The sequence below is a fragment of the Trachemys scripta genome, chromosome 1 (assembly GCF_013100865.1).
Source record: "Trachemys scripta elegans isolate TJP31775 chromosome 1, CAS_Tse_1.0, whole genome shotgun sequence".
NCBI lineage: Eukaryota > Metazoa > Chordata > Testudines > Emydidae > Trachemys > Trachemys scripta.
Genome location: NC_048298.1, coordinates 144,763,899 through 144,780,531, shown reverse-complemented (window position 1 = coordinate 144,780,531; position 16,633 = coordinate 144,763,899). Strand labels below are relative to the sequence as shown.

The following is a 16,633-nucleotide window of genomic DNA, read 5'->3' as shown; positions in this document are numbered from 1 at the left end:
GCAGGATGAAGCAAACCTAGACCAGCCTTGACAGATGTTTGGCTAACCTGTTCTTAAAAACCTGACAGGGATTATGCTGCCTCCCCTACATGTTGCTATGCTTAGCTATCCTTACAGTTAGAAAGCTTTTTTCTAATATGCAACCTAAATCTCCCTTGCTGCACATTAAACCAGTTACTACTTGCCCTATTGTCTGTGGGCATGGAGAACAATTGATCACCATCCTCTTTATAACAACCTTATACATATTTGAAGGCTGTTATCCTATCTCCACTAAGTCTTCTCTTGTCTAGACTAAATATGCCCAAATCTTTCAACCTTTCTTCATAGTTCATGTTTTCTAAACCTCTTGACACTTTTGTTGGTGTCCTTAGGAATTTCTCCAATTTGTCCATGTTTTTCATAGAATCATAGAATATCAGGGTTGGAAGGGACCTCAAGAGGTCATCTAGTCCAACCCTCTGCTCAAAGCAGGACCAATTCCCAACTAAATCATCCCAGCCAGGGCTTTGTCAAGCCGGGCCTTAAAAACCTCCAAGGAAGGAGATTCCACCACCTCCGTAGGTAACGCATTCCAGTGCTTCACCACCCTCTTAGTGAAATAGTGTTTCCTTATATCCAACCTAGACCTCCCCCACTGCAACTTGAGACCATTGCTCCTTGTTCTGTCATCTGCCACCACTGAGAACAGCTGAGCTCCATCCTCTTTGGAACCCCCCTTCAGGTAGCTGAAAGCAGCTATCAAATCCCCCCTCATTCTTCTCTTCTGGAGACTAAACAATCCCAGTTCCCTCAGCCTCTCCTCATAAGTCATGTGCTCCAGACCCCTAATCATTTTTGTTGCCCTCCGCTGGACTCTTTCCAATTTTTCCACATCCTTCTTGTAGTGTGGGGCCCAAAACGGGACACAGTACTCCAGATGAGGCCTCCCCAATGTCAAATAAAGGGGACCAATCACGTTCCTCGATCTGCTGGCAATGCCCCTATTTATACAGCCCAAAATGCCGCTAGCCTTCTTGGCAACAAAAGCACACTGTTGACTCATATCCAGCTTCTCGTCCACTGTGACCCCTTTTCTGCAGAACTGCTACCTAGCCATTCGGTCCCTAGTCTGTAGCAGTGCATAGGATTCTTCCGTCCTAAGTGCAGGACTATGCACTTGTCCTTGTTGAACCTCATCAGGTTTTTTTTGGCCCAAACCTCTAATTTGTCTAGGCCCCTCTGTATCCAATCCCTACCCTCCAGTGTATCTACCATGCCTCCCAGTTTAGTGTCATCTGCAAACTTGCTGAGAGTGCAGTCCACATCATCCTCCAGATCATTAATAAAGATATTAAACAAAACCTGCCCCAGGACTGACCCTTGGGGCACTCCACTTGAAACCGGCTGCCAACTAGACATGGAGCCATTGATCACTACCCGTTGAGCCCGACGATCTAGCCAGCTTTCTATCCACCTTACAGTCCATTCATCCAGCCCATTCTTCTTTAACTTGGCAGCAAGAATACTGTGGGAGACCGTATCAAAAGCTTTGCTAAAGTCAAGGAATAACACATCCACTGCTTTCCCCTCATCCACAGAGCCAGTTATCTCCTCACAGAAGGCAATTAGGTTAGTCAGGCACGACTTCCCCTTGGTGAATCCATGCTGACTGTTCCTGATCACTTTCCTCTCCTCTGAGTGTTTCATAATTGATTCCTTGAGGACCTGCTCCATGATTTTTCCAGGGACTGAGGTGAGGCTGACTGGCCTGTAGTTCCCTGGATCCTCCTCCTTCCCTTTTTTAAAGATGGGCACTACATTAGCCTTTTTCCAGTCATCCGGGACCTCCCCCGAATGCCATGAGTTTTCAAAGATGATAGCCAATGGCTCCGCAATCACATCTGCCAACTCCGTTAGCACCCTCGAATGCAGCGCATCCGGCCCCATGGATTTGTGCTCATCCAGTTTTTCTAACTAGTCCCGAACCACTTCTTTCTCCATGGAGGGCTGGTCACCTCCTCCCCACACTGTGCTGCTCAGTTCAGTAGTCTGGGAGCTGACCTTGTTTGTGAAGACAGAGACAAAAAAAGCATTGAGTATATTAGCTTTTTCCACATCCTCTGACACTAGGTTGCCTCCCTCATTCAGTAAGGAGCCCACACTTTCCTTGACTTTCTTCTTGTTGCTAACATACCTGAAGAAACCCTTCTTATTACTCTTAACATCTCTTGCTAGCTGCAACTCCAAGTGCAATTTGGCCTTCCTGATTTCACTCTTGCATGCCTGAGCAATATTTTTATACTCCTCCCTGGTCATTTGTCCAATCTTCCACTTCTTGTAAGCTTCTTTTTTGTGTTTAAGGTCAGCAAGGATTTCACTGTTAAGCCAAGCTGGTCGCCTGCCATATTTACTATTCTTTCTACACATTGGGATGGTTTGTTCCTGCAACCGCAATAAGGATTCTTTAAAATACAGCCAGCTCTCCTGGACCCCTTTGCCTTTCATGTTATTCTCCCAGGGGATCCTGCCCATCTGTTCCCTGAGGGAGTCAAAGTCTGCTTTTCTGAAGTCCAGGGGCCGTATTCTGCGCCTCTCCTTTCTTCCTTGTGTCAGGATCCTGAACTCGACCATCTCATGGTCACTGCCTCCCCTTCCCATCCACTTTTGCTTCCCCTACTAATTCTTCCCTGTTTGTGAGCAGCAGGTCAAGAAAAGCTCTGCCCCTAGTTGGTTCTTCCAGCACTTGCACCAGGAAATTGTCCCCTACACTTTCCAAAAACTTCCTGGATTTTCTTAAAGTGTAGCACCCAAAACTGGACACAGTACTCCAGCTGAAGCCTCTACTGCACAGTAAAACAGAACAGTGCATGCTTGTGTGTATGCATACACATGTGGTGTGGATGTGGGTGCACGTTTGGTGTTTGTGTGCATGTGTAGGATAAGAAGTACACGTCTGATGCATGTGTTGCGTCCATGCCTGCATCAGTAAAGTGTGTGTGATGTCTGTGTGGAGGGGTGTGTCCATGAGTCTAACTTCCAGTCATAGAGTTTTGCAGTAAACTGCCATCAGGAGGCAAAGGCAATAAGATAACAAGACCTAGAGATCTGCTCAGAAATATTTACTTCTCCCTGTCTCTGCTGCGCATGTATCTGCTTCCTACCTAGAGCAGGAAACAATTGCTTCACGCTGACGCAGGGCAAGTCTACACTACAAAATTAAGTCGACCTAAGTTAGGTCGACAAACAGCCAACGCCGTAATTATATTGCTTTTGCATGTCCACACTATGCTCATGTCGACGGTGCATGTCCTCACCAGGAACGCTTGTACTAATTTAACTGCCAGTGTGGGGCATTGTGGGATGGCTTCTGAAAGGCAGCAACAGTCGAGGTAAGCAACACAGTGTCTACACCAGTCTACACTGACACTACGTCAACCTAACTACATCAACCAGGGTTGCCAACCCTCCCAGTTTTGCGGGAGCCTCCCGGAATCAGGCTGTATCTCCCGGAGGCTACTGAAGCCAAACCAGGAGATTTTTAGGTGCTAAAATTCCGGTGGCGCAGCATGGCTAAGGCAGGCTCCCTGCCTGCCTTGGCCCCGTGCCTCTCCCAGAAGTGGCCGGCACATCCCTGCGGCCCCTAGGTGCAAGTGGGGGAGGGGGGTCTCTGCATCCTGCCCCTGCCCTGAGCACCAATTCTGCATCTCCCATTGGCCAGGAACTTCAGCCAATGGGAGCTGCGGGGACAGCGCCTGTGTCCGTGGGCAGCACAGAGCCCCCTGTCCCCCCAACGGCTGCAGGGACGTGCCAGCCGCTTCCGGGAGTGGCATGGGGCCAGGCAGGCAGGGAGTCTGCCTTAGCCCCACTGCACAGCCAACCGGGAGCTACCTGAGATAAGCACCTCCCAGCCAGAGTCCGCAGACTTCACCACCTCCTGCACCCAAACTCCCTCTCAGAGTCCGCACCCCCTGCACTCCAACCCCCACCCAGAGCCCTCTTCTGCACCCAAACTCCCTCCCAGATTCCGTACCCCCTCCTGCACCCCAATCCCCTGCCCCAGCCCTGAGCCCTCTCCTGCACCCAAACTCCCTCCCAGAGCTTGCACCCCACACCCTATTCTGCACCCCAACCCCCTGCCCCATGCTCAGCCCAGAGCCCCCTCCCACATTCCAAACCCGTTGGCCCCAGCCCAGAGCCTGCACCCCCTCCCACATCCCAACCCCCATGCCCCAGCCTGGTGAAAATGAGTGAGGGTGGGGGAGAGCAAGTGACGAAGGGAAGAGGGATGGAGTGAGCAGGACGGGGCCTCGGGCAAGGGTTATGGCAGGGGGCGGGGCAAGGGTGTTTGGGTTTGTGTGATTAGACAGTTGGAACCCTAACATTGACCTAATCACGACGCCTCTCCTGGAAGTAGAGTTATTAAGTCAGTGTAGTGGGCGAGTTACATCAGTGGGCACTACATTTTAGTGTAGACGCTTACAGAGTTAGGTTGACGTAAGCTGCCTTATTTTGACCTAACTCTTTAGTGTAGATAAAGCCTCAGTCTCCTTTCCTGGTCAGAAATAGGCCATATGATATGTCTGCGGGCTGTGATTGGCTGATGGGAAGTCTTGCGAGTCCACTACCCAGGCCAAGCAGCAGAAATAGCCAATGGCAGCTGCGATCCATATGTGCACTGCTGAACCTTTCACCCCTCCAATATTGCCCAGTACACGTCTGGGAAATGAGACTCATTATATTCAGTAGCTGGCAGAGCCACAGAAGAGTAGACTGTGAATAGAAGTAGCACTGAGCTTCCATCCTAGGCCAAATTCACCTTGGTGTAACTTAACTGACTGCAGTGGAGTTACACCAGGGTTGAATTGGCCCCAGAACATGTTTTGCTGTCTTACCACAGCAGGCTCCTGTTGCTGTAATGGCCTTAGTTGAAAAATGGGTAGAACGACTGTGACACCAAGTGGCAAGACCGGAAGATGACAAGTTCTTTCTGCCTTTCCTATGTTACAGTTCGCTTAGTAGTGTACTGATTTCACACAATGGTATATAGCATTTGTATAGCACCTTAAATACTATTAATCACAAAAAATATGTTAGGCTGCTGATGCATGGATACCACTTTCTTTCACATTAATACTGTCTCATTGTTTCCTTATACACCCCTATCTGTATCCATCTGTTGTCTCATTTTATACTTAGATGTGAGCTCCTTGGGGCAGAGACTGTCTTTTTAGTCTGCTTGTACAGTGCTTAGCACAATGGGGTTTTGGTCCATGACTGGGGCTAATAATGTTAAAAGAAACCTATTAAGGTTGCAGTCAGGCACCCAATGGCTAGGAAATGCCAGAAGGAAGGTTGCCTGTCCATCCTCATTGAGCCTCGGTCTCAGAAATGATTAAGCCAGGACTGAGGTAGACATCTGACATGTAAAATTTCAGCCCAAGTGGTTAAAGTTTGGCAAAATTATAAGCAACTGAAAAGAGGGTTGTACTGGGAAGTGTTGTACAACCTTAATAATAGGCAGCACTATCAGCCCCAGCTGTAAGAGTGATAGGCTCTTTACATTAGATTAGATCTGTGTGGTGATAGATGAACAGGTGATCTTCAAAGCACTTCACTAATTAATCCTCACAAACACCACCTGAGAATTGAGTAATAACAATGGGTAACAAACCAATGAGGGTAAAACTAACATTACATTATAAACTCTTTGGAGTAGGTAGGGGCTGTGTCTATTTCAACACAATGTAAACCACTTTGCAGCACTATAAATTAATAATAATAATGTCGATCTTTAATCATATTAAAGTCAATAAAGTAAATAATAATAAAGTTAATAAAGAGCCAGGCGATGCACTTGGATACCTGCCACCCAGGGAGCTGGGTCTCAGCCCTGCCCCCAGTGCTGCAGCAGGCCCATAGCGCTGCACTTGAGGGCTGCCCTGTCCTGTTTCGGCTGCTCCCAAGTCCCGCTCTCTTCCTGCTGGGGGGGGCGGGGGACCCTCAATATAATGTATGGGGGGGCAGAACGTGGAGCGGTGCTGGAGTAGACGGGGGAGGGGCACGGTGGATAAAGAGCTGGGACGGAGCGGAGGGGGCCGAGTGGGAAGCGCCCGCTGCCTCCCCCCGCTCCACGTGCCCAGAGCGAGCCCCGCCCCTCAGGATGGAAGCCCCGCCCGGCCCCGTTGCCATGGGAACGGCACCCAGCGCCCGGGCGCGGCGGTCGGGATGAGCAGCTACGCGGTGATCGGGACGGTGCAGGACCCGACGGGCGGCGGGGGCCCGAGCCCCGGGGGCCGGTACCGCTCGCACATGGCCCCCAGCAGAGCCTTCGACTTCCTATACGGTACCGGCGAGCGGCCCTGGGGCCGGCTTGGCCCAGGGACCGAGCGGGGGCGGCGCCAACCCCGCAGGCCCCGCCCGGGCGGCAGCAGAGGGGGCGGGTTAGCGACGGGGCCCCGCAACCCCTGATAGGCCGGGCGGGCTCGCGGGGGTCCGCCCCCTACGCACACACCTCGCGCGCGGGCTCGCGCAGCCCGGCCCCGGTCGGGTTCGCTGGGGGAGGGGCGGGCTGGGCATGGCCGGGCCCCGCGTCCGGCGGGAGTCGCTCGAGCTGTGCGACAGGGGCCGGCCGCCACCCCACGTCCAGCGCCGCGCGCGTTGGGCTGCAGCATGGCCGGGCCCGCGTGGTGGGATGCAGCCGGCGGCCGCAGGAGGAGCCGCTGAGACAGCCTGGGACGTGCTGCGGAGCCGTCAGTCGGCGCTGGGAGACTAGGCTGGAAAAGCGGATCTGGAAGAGGAAAGGGAGGCGCCTCTGAGTACGCGGGTGGGGGGAAGAGATGAAATTCAAAGGCTGAAAGCAGCTGTAGGGGAAAAGGCGTGGGCGGAGCATGGAGTCACCTGCGGATGTGCAAGGTCATGCCTGGCGCTTCATTCCATAGGGAAGCAGCAAATAAATAAATAAATAAATAATAATGGAGATATCCTATCTCCTAGAACTGGAAGGGACCCTGAAAGGTCATCGAGTCCAGCCCCCTGCCTTCACTAGCAGGACCAAGTACTGATTTTGCTCCAGATTCCCAAGTGGCCCCCTCAAGGATTGAACTCCCAACCCTGGGTTTAGCAGGCCAATGCTCAAACCACTGAGCTATCCCTNGGATTGAACTCACAACCCTGGGTTTAGCAGGCCAATGCTCAAACCACTGAGCTATCCCTGCTACTTCCATTCACGGCCGTAGCCACCGTTTAATGTTTTTAAAGGTTACCAGCAGAGTATTTTAAAAATTATGAGGCTTTAATTTCTCCCCACCAGAGCGTGGTCCACTCCCTACAGCAGCAGCATCGAGGCTGACTCGCGGGGGGGCGGTCAGATGTGTAAAAGTGTGCTTGCTCATTTTTATTTCTGTGTCTTGTTTATTCTGTGAAGTGGCAAAACTGACTTCTTGTCAAGAGGAGCCCAGTTAATATTCCGTTCACTTTCTTTGAATCTACCTGATTGCTTATATTTCAGATCCCTTGTATGTGTTATCAAGTGAGAAGGACCATGCAAAGGCGAATGTCCAGGCTCATCTCATGTCTGACAAGATGGTAGGTTGTTTCAGCCTGAGACATCTTCAGGAGAGGTTTTTCCCACATTCTTCCCTATATTAAAGGAATATGAATATATATGTAAAAAACTTGATTGCACCTGAGCAATCTTAACTTCTTTAGACCAGCACAAGCTCTGTAAAGAAATAAAATCATTTATACCTAACACAAGAATAGTTTAATAACTAATAGTCACCACTGTCTTGGGTTGACTTTATACTAGTAGTCTAGAAATAAACAGATCTATGTTCTATTCCTAATCTCTACGTCATGTATCAGTGCTTGAGAATGGGACCCCTGGATATCTCTGACAACTGGTCTATGGCTCATTAAGGAAAGTTTTAGACAGAAGAATTGGGTTATTGCGCTGTTTTTTTTAACAGAGCATTTGAACTGTAAGTAGTGTTTCACACAATGCCCCTTACTTATCTTGATAGCTGCAGGTGAGCCATTTAAGCAGAATGCAAAAGAAAAAGGGATGTGATACAAGTCCAGTGAATCAAAGTTTGACAAACAAGGAACTTTGGTTTTGTCCTCCTGGGTTTATTCAGACTTTTCCTGAATGAGTAGGTTGGGAGGCATTAAACTCTTGACGCACCACCCTTCTAAAGCAAGCTGACGCCTTCCATGCAATGGAGCCAATAAAAATGTATTATTCAAAGCCTGTTTCCTGTCTCCTCCCTCCCACTTATCCTAAACGCTGTTTCTCTGAAGTTTTTTGATATCCTCTATGGCTACGTCTACAGTACTAGCTAGCGGTGGGATTCTAGGGTTGCCAATTTTGGTTGGATGGATTCCTGGAGGTTTCATCACATGACATAATCTTTAATTCCTGGAGACTCCAGGACAATCCTGGAGGCAACTCTAGGGGATTCCCACCTTGCCTACATGTACTCACAGTACCTCTGGGGGTGGGATTCTCAGCTTCCCTAGATGTACTTACAGTAGCTCAATGAGACCTAGTGCAAGTATAAATAGGTACCAGTGGCAGCACAGCTAAGCCATGCCGAATATGTATCTATGGAGTTCGGCTGGGTTTGTACTCAACCCAGCTAAGCTGTGCTGCTGTCCATGCTACCGTGACTGCTAATATTTATATTCACGCTAGCTCTAATTGATCTAGTGTGTGTATGCCCCCATTACTGTAGTATCTGAGAGTCACATAATCTTTATTTATCCCCACAAAACCCTAATGAGGCAGGGAAGTACTAGTATCCCCATTTTACAGATGGGTGGCTAAGGCACACAGAGAGTAATGTGACTTGCGCAAGGTCACAGTTGTGTTTTCACTCAGACTTTGTCTACACTAGCACTTTTGTCAGCAAAACTTTTGTCAGGCAGGGATGTGAAAAAAACAAACTCTGACCAACGTAAGTTTCACTGACAAAAGTGCCAACATAGCTACTGCTGCTTCTTGGGGGTGGTTTAGTTAAGCTGGTGGAAGAGCTCTCTCCAGCTGGCATAGAATGGCTACATGGGAGACCTTACAGTTGTGCTGGTGTAATGTATGTAGTGTAGACATTGTCTCAGTCCCGTAAGTCAAGGGTGTAAATGGCATGATGAGAATCTACCAGTTACACCAAGTTGTTGACCCTGTTGGACTCTGCTGTCACTATGGTTTCTGGTGTGGCTTCCGTGCAGGTAGCAAAGAGCATAGAAATACCCACAAATCTTTCACTCCTAGATCTGAGTGCATTTTTTGTTTAAAATGTCTGATGATGCACCCTTCTGATAGTGGTTAGTCTCAGAAACACCAGATTTCTGAAAGGGAGCCCTTGTATATTGGCTGCTATATGTCTAGCCTATGTATGGGGTATTCCCTCTTGTCTGAAAACCCCAGGATCCAAATTTAGGCCCAAAGTGCATCACTTATTTGAAAATCTCCCCTTTGTGTCAAAATCCCTGTTTAGCCAAATTCCATGTTCCACCATCCTGTTTATTTTTTCCTTTTGATTTGTTTAAAATGTGCTTATCCACAGCTCTGACTATCTGAATAAGCTGCTGTCTGGTATATAATACAAAACAAGATGGTTTTGAATTCTGCGGCTATAATGTCATCTGATGGGATGAGGGTGGTTGTGATAACTTTATGACACCATTTCCCAAACTTTGAAAGTTGAGTCCTCCTTCAGGAAAATGAAACAAATGGTGCCACTGTTCAACCTTGCCATCTTTTGTTAAAGGCTTAGTCATAATGAGCCATCATATAGAGTAGATTGTATAGATCTTCATAGTATGACACTTCCTTTCCTTTTTTACATACTTTGATGAATAGTAAAATACAGATGCTCCCCGGGTTACGCAAGACCTGACTTAACGCAAATTTGCACTTACAGAAAATGTTCCATAAACCAGAAATAGGATTTTCGAGTTGCGGAAATTTTTGCGTAACGTATGGGTATATGTTTCCGACTTATGCAAAATTCGAGTTACACAAGGCTTTCCGGAACAGAACGATTGCGTAAGTCAGGGGGCATCTGTAGCACAATGTTGACATTTAGCATATGTCTGTACTGCGGTTGAGAAGTGTGATTCCCAGCCTGGGTAACTATAGAGACTTGTGCTATCTCTGCTTGAGCTAGCATGCTGAAAATAGCAGTGTGGATGTTGCAACACAGGCAGCAGCTCGGGCTAGTCTCCTGAGCTCAGACTCCAGTGGTCAGGTGGGCTTGGACTCTGGCAGCTAGCCAGGCCAACGGGGTCTGTTTGCCTGCACTGGAAATCACACCTCCCAGCTGCAATGTAGGCATAACCTTGCAGTACATTAATTGGGCTTCTGAGTTAGCACCCACTGAAATAAATGGGGCAATTCATATCTTAGAGCTAATTTCAGGCTTTCTGCCAACTTAGACAAATGTAGCTGCATCGGTTATACTTAGGCCACATTTTCCAGGAGTTCTTTGCAGCTACATAGGTTGATACTTAGCCTCTCCATGCCCCTGCCTTTTAGTCCTGTATATGCCTCATTTTGGGAAGCACTCTCTTACTGATTGATGTCATTAGAGCTTGCCGTCACCTGTACCACCCAGATTTATAGCTCTGTAATTCACAGTAACTTGTTTAATCTCTATATATTACTCATGCCTTGTTTACATATAGACTCAAAAACACTAGTTGAAGCAATGATCTCTTTAGTGTTTCATGGAATTTCTAAATAACTGCCGCCATTTCTCTTGTCTACATATTAAAATTAGAAAAAGATGCCGATTTTTAAAACCATGTTTAGCAGCCTGATCCATTATCCCTGGTACAATCTGCATTTGGAGGAAAGAAATCCTGTGCCTCCATTTATTGACCGAAGGTGGAGAGGCAGGGCCCAGCAGCGCCTAGAGGTTCTTCAGCAGCTTGCTAGGTAAGTGTCCTACCATTGGACTATATTTAAAAAAAAAATACATATTTATTTAAAAAAAAATACATAGTTATTTAAAGCTCTTGTTTTCAATGTGAGCTGTGAAAACTTCAGTGATCCAGGCTGGACCTGCTTAAGTGATAGTCTTTCTCCTTTGTCCCTCCCACGCTGAAGCTGACTGGATTGTCCTTGCTATGCATCCCAAGGTTTCATTTGGACTGGACTAGGGCAGGGCCTTTTTAGTGCAGGAGACCTGTTTGAGGAACTCTCTCCTGGAATATGTCCATTAGGATCCCAATTCAGCAAAGTACTTCAGCATGTGTTTAAGTGCTTTAGTGAATCAAAGTCTGGAGTCCCTCTGTATCTGTATTCAAGATTCTGTGTGAGGCCTTCCTATTTAAGTCAGCATCTGACCATTATTTACCTTCCCCTTTTCAGAAGCCCCATCTTGTTTGGTCTCTTTTCCTTAGCCTGCCTTATTTGTTTTGACTAGAGTTGCTGATTACCTGGTCCATTTGGACTAGAGTTGTTTAAATATGGTTTTGTTATTTTTTTCCCTTGTGCGAATCTGGGACACTGTACAACGGGTGCTATATCAGTTAACAAAATAACACAATATTATTTTGAATAACATGTTGCATATAAACTTACTTCCCAAACCACTTCAAAGAATTAAGGTACAGAGGAAGAGGGAGCTGAGGATAGAGAGGTTGTTCCAGTCAGACAATATGAACTGCAGAAGAAAGAGATTCTGCACCAGTTCACATGGAGGGATAGAAAAGAGAATAGTGCTAGGCATGCAGAAAGAGTAGGGAAAGGAACACAAGGTTTGAAAAGTACAATAGGCTGTGTCATGTCCGTGGAGGGGTTTAAAATCAAAGAGAGCAATTTTGAATTGGATCCTGAAATGAATCAAGAGCTAATGGAGTGATGTGAGGAGATACTTGAGCTTGTCAGAAAACTGGGAGCACTATCGGAAGAGCTGGGACTCAGAGAGGCTATTTGTAAGGGCTAGACAGTAGTCAGATAAGGAGGGATGTTGGCCTGGATGAAGACTTAACAGGGTTGTTTTTTTTTTTTAAGCATACAAGAACTAATTCTTTACTCTATCAAGTTTTTATGTTATACTTTCAAGTTTTAAATATCACTGCTGTGCTCTTTTCCTCTCAGCTTATTTTGGTCAGAAGTTGAAGCTTGCCAGATTCAGATTAGAAATAAGATGTACATTTTTAACAGTGGGGGTAATTAACGATCGGAACAATTTACCAAGGCCCATGGTGGAGTCTCCATCACTGGCTGGCAACTTTTAAATCAAGATTAGATGTTTTTCTAAAATATATATGCTAGTTTAAACAGGAATTAATTTGGGGGAACTCCTATACCCTGTGTTATACAGGAGATCAGACTAGATCATCACAGTGGTGCCTTCCGATCTTATCATCTTTGTACCAGCATGAAAGTAGCAGGTGACAGCAGCACTGGCTGTTCTCAAATTTACTTCTTGCGCTAACCGTGTCAACAAGCTGCCTCTAGACTCTGACCTGGTTTTGTGATGTATCTCCTTATGGTTGAAAGTGATTGAGCTTTAAAGTATAATTAACAATAGTGAAACAGTGACTGTCAGAGTGACATGCAGGTTTCCATACCTATTCTTGTTTAGTGATTCCCAAAGTATATCTCCTCATTTTACAAACTAAAAGGTGATTTTTTTTCTAACTTTGAGCACCTCAAACTGCACCCAGGACTTGAAAATCTAACTGGGCTTTTTCTGCCTCTTATACTTCCATTAGTAGTAATTTTGCAACAGAAAGTTAATTGACAGTAGAACTGCTTGAAATTTGTTGGAATTTGAACAGATTTTTTTTAAATAAAACATTAAAGAAATTAATGAATAATGTCCATGTCAGCTCTAGTTGATAGTGTTGCTGATGCAAGAGACAGAATGTAACCCAGATTGCTCGCCAGTAGCTGTGTTGGTTTTGCAGGGCTAACAGGAGTAAATGCTTGTTTGTGTCAGTAAAGTCAGCAGATGTAACTCAAGGATACACAAGGAGCAGATCTGTGTAGTAAGAAGGGGCTATTTGCCTAGTCCCTATTATGGCTATAACTGTACTATAATGAGCTTATGCTAATACAGTTAGATCATGAAAATAAGTGCCCACGTGCTGAATGAAATAAGAATTCATCTGAATGGAGAAGCACTCTGACGTGTGGAGACAATGCCAGTAGCAAAAGCCATCAGCTCAATTAACTGATTTGAACTGTAAGCAAAATTTTGCAATGAAAGGTTTGTCAGAGCCAAGAAAGCATTTCAGGTTCAGGTACTAGCATCTTGACCCAAATATTATTTTGTTGCAATACATTGGGGCAGGTGCTGAGAAAGGATGATTTAAAACAACCTCTGCAATGTATTGTACACCAGAGAAGGTTGATGAAGCCTCATTCTGTCCAGTGTTTGTGGTAGTGGTTGGCTAAACTGTGAGTCTCTGAGTTCCAGAATGCAACTCTTGAGCCTGTGATGTGAGGTTCTTGGACTCAGCAGATCACAGCAGGCAGTGTTCTGTTCAATCCAAATAGTCAAACCACATTTCCTACTGGTGTTTATGTCTCTGTAAGCCACACCTCTGGATTTAAAATTAGGACAACAACAAACTGCTCCATTTTATATAAATTAGTTTCAGGCTTCTGGTAAGTTGCCAAAGATGGTCTTAAAAAGGGCAAAGTGTAACTTTTTGAACTTGTGGAATGAATTACCCAGGGTTCTTAGCTGGTGCTGTGGCATGAGGTTTTTCAGGGAACTCTATTTCCTTTCTCCACACTGATTTATACCTGCCTCTGGAGATTTCCATTACTTGCATCTGAAGAAGTGAGGTTCTTACCCACGAAAGCTTATGCTCCCAGTACTTCTGTTAGTCTCAAAGGTGCCACAGGACCCTCTGTTGCTATTTCCTTTCTGTAACCTCTTTCATTCATGGCCTCCCAAGCTCTCTAAATAATGTACAACCCCCAAGAAGACATGGACAGGAAATTATAGATCGTCTGTTGCCCTACTTCAAGCTCAGTGTTGGGTTCTCCAGGATGGGCAATTAGGGTGTGGGGGGGGGAGTATTGGCTGTTTTTACAAAGGCTTTATTCCAGCCAGTACACTCCTTAAGCTATCCACAAGGTCAGCCTAATTCTTCTTTACTGTTGGAGAATGCAGAATGAAAATTTTAGAGCCAGCCTGTCATTTCCAGGTTCAATCAAAATCTGTTTAGCCATTTTTTAGGTAGACAGGACAGGGTGACTCTTCCCCTTCATTTGCTGCATCCCCTCCCTTGTATTTTGTACCATACAAATATATTCAGATTCTTTTGCACGCCCACACCTACAAATAAAAGTAACAGAATTTTATAAATTCAGATTTTCCAGCTGGTTAATTTTCTTTGAGCAATAGTCTCTAGGCCCGAATTTTATTTTAACAGAAGTAATAAATGACTGATTTTTATATATTCACAGTGCAAAATTTCCATTAAGTTTAGAGCTGCAGTGTTATGTGAGAGACTATAGAGTAATGTAAATGCATAATCTCAATCTTACTTATGTAGGTATGGGTGTTTGCTGCTACTTCATTATAGAGTTTGAGGCGTGTATGTTTTGATGACGCAGCTGTGGAAGTCCAGAGTGAAATAATAAATATTGAAGTATAGTTAAAAAAGTATCTTTTAAAAAAAAATCAGAACTATTCTGAACATACTCTCTGAAAATATTTTGATCTGTTTTTATCTTTTTCGGCTTTTTAGATCTCAACCTTCTCTTCAGATTCCTCAAATTGTGTATGAAGATCCTGAAATTAATGGAAGGAACCGCTACAAGTATTTTGAACGGTAAGGAATGAATTAACGACTACCAGATATGGAATAGGCCAAATTCCAATCTCAGTCACTCTGCCTCTGACACTGGTGTAACTCCAGTGACATCAGTGGAGCTGCTCTGCAACACTGGTGCCATTGAGAGTAGAATCTGGCCCATTGTATGACTGAGCACTGAAAAAATGTGAAATACTTAACTTGTGTAAGCAAGTGCAACAGCCAGGCTGTGCTTAGCGGTTGCTCACGCATAGCCTTTGGCATTAGACCCAGTCATACCAAGAGAGAGATGCAGCTGACCCAGCTATTGTGGTTTTCCAGTCTCTTGGAAATATAAAAGAGGGATTTTTAACTTCAGTTTTGCTACCACTGAAACAAGCAGAGGGAACTACAATTTAACTTTTCATCAGAAGAATGACTCCTCTTTCAGAACTGCACCTCCCCTAGAATTCCACTGCAGCCCTGGTGTTGGTCTCAAGAGTTAGTATAGGACTTGAAACAACTGCTAAATGCCATGATACACAAGTTTCCAATTTGGCACATATTCATTGCTGATGTGTGCAGGCTCAACTTCCTTTACTTCAGGGGACTTGTGTTATGCTATTAATAAACTTAGCCCCTTTTAAATCCAGTTTTCCAAAATTTCTCACATTTTGCTAGTCTGGTTAAAAGGAATCAAAGATGTTTAGAGTTATTTTAGCAAAAGGAAGACAGACTGGCTTGTTCATTGCCACAATTTTAACTTAAACTTTAAAAAGCCTCTTAAAGAGGCTTATTAGGAAAGCTTGGTAATGAAACTAGGTTAATATTAGTCTCCTCTGACATGGAAATTCCTAGTGTATGTTTCTAAGGAGGAATTATTAATTAATATTATAGAATATCAGGGTTGGAAGGGACCTCAGGAGGTCATCTAGTCCAGCCTGTTGCTCAAAGCAGGATCAATGCCCCCACAGATTTTTGCCCCAGATCCCTAAATGGCCCCCTCAAGGATTGAACTCACAACCCTGGGTTTAGCAGGCCAATGCTCAAACCACTGAACTATCCCTCCCCCCAAGTAACAATAATTATAATACTTAGGACTTCAAGCACATTTCACCTTAAAACTATCTTACTGCACTGAAGGAAACAATCATATTAGATAAACTTAAAATATGGTTGACCTTTAAAGCTGATTTATGTCATAGGATTCCACTTCCGGATTCCCACAGGGTTTAAAGAAACCCAAACATACGTACAATGCCAAGAATACACTCAATAGTAACCTTATTCTGGTAACTCTCTTGCTGTTCAACCCCAACTTGAATTACAACATGATTTTAGCAGCTGCTATCTTGAGAGCTTCTATCACTCAAAATTTTTCTGCCACTTTAATTCTTTGGCAGATAGAATTCAAAGCTGTTTTTAAGTATTAGTTGTTAATGCTAAAAAATTCTGAGACAATGGCTGCTAAACTAGGCCAGTAAACTCTTCAAGCACTAATCTGGGGTAGTGGGATAACATGGCCTGATAGGTGTTCTCAAGTTCTAATTTCTGGGGTAATATCTTTTTGTAGGGGGGGAAAAAGCTAGAAAGGTCAGAGTGAGCTAGAGAGGTGAGACTTGTATGAACAACACTGAACATCACAATAAACCAGTGCATAACTTTATAAATAGTGAATGTGAATTGGACTATGTCATCACACACCCCTCATATTATGTGAAGGTTTTCAAGGCAAGTGTTTTTTTGGTGGGGAGAAAAATATATAGTAATGGACAAGGGGAGAACTTTGTAGTGGGACAGTATAGTAGTAGACCCACATCTGAGCCAACCAGTCTTAGTATTGTGTCTCTCAGTCCTAACTAATATATATATATATATATATATATATATA

The 16,633-nt window shown here is 45.2% G+C and overlaps 1 protein-coding gene across 4 annotated transcripts in view; it reads left to right on the top strand.

The window, feature by feature from the left end:
- Positions 1–6,186: 6,186 nt before the first annotated feature.
- Positions 6,187–16,633, top strand: part of CFAP91 (cilia and flagella associated protein 91) — a 60,491-nt gene continuing 50,044 nt past the window's right edge. Inside the window, exons 1-4 of one of the 4 annotated variants that reach the window (XM_034788640.1) lie at positions 6,187–6,325; positions 7,490–7,566; positions 10,761–10,918; positions 14,698–14,781. In XM_034788640.1, coding sequence (XP_034644531.1) covers positions 6,208–6,325; positions 7,490–7,566; positions 10,761–10,918; positions 14,698–14,781 — 437 coding nt within the window. In that variant the 5' untranslated portion in view covers positions 6,187–6,207. Of the gene's footprint in view, positions 6,326–6,538; positions 6,806–6,833; positions 6,888–7,489; positions 7,567–10,760; positions 10,919–14,697; positions 14,782–16,633 lie in introns of those variants that run through there. The other 3 variants (XM_034788649.1, XM_034788658.1, XM_034788665.1) reach the window with 3 other exon arrangements.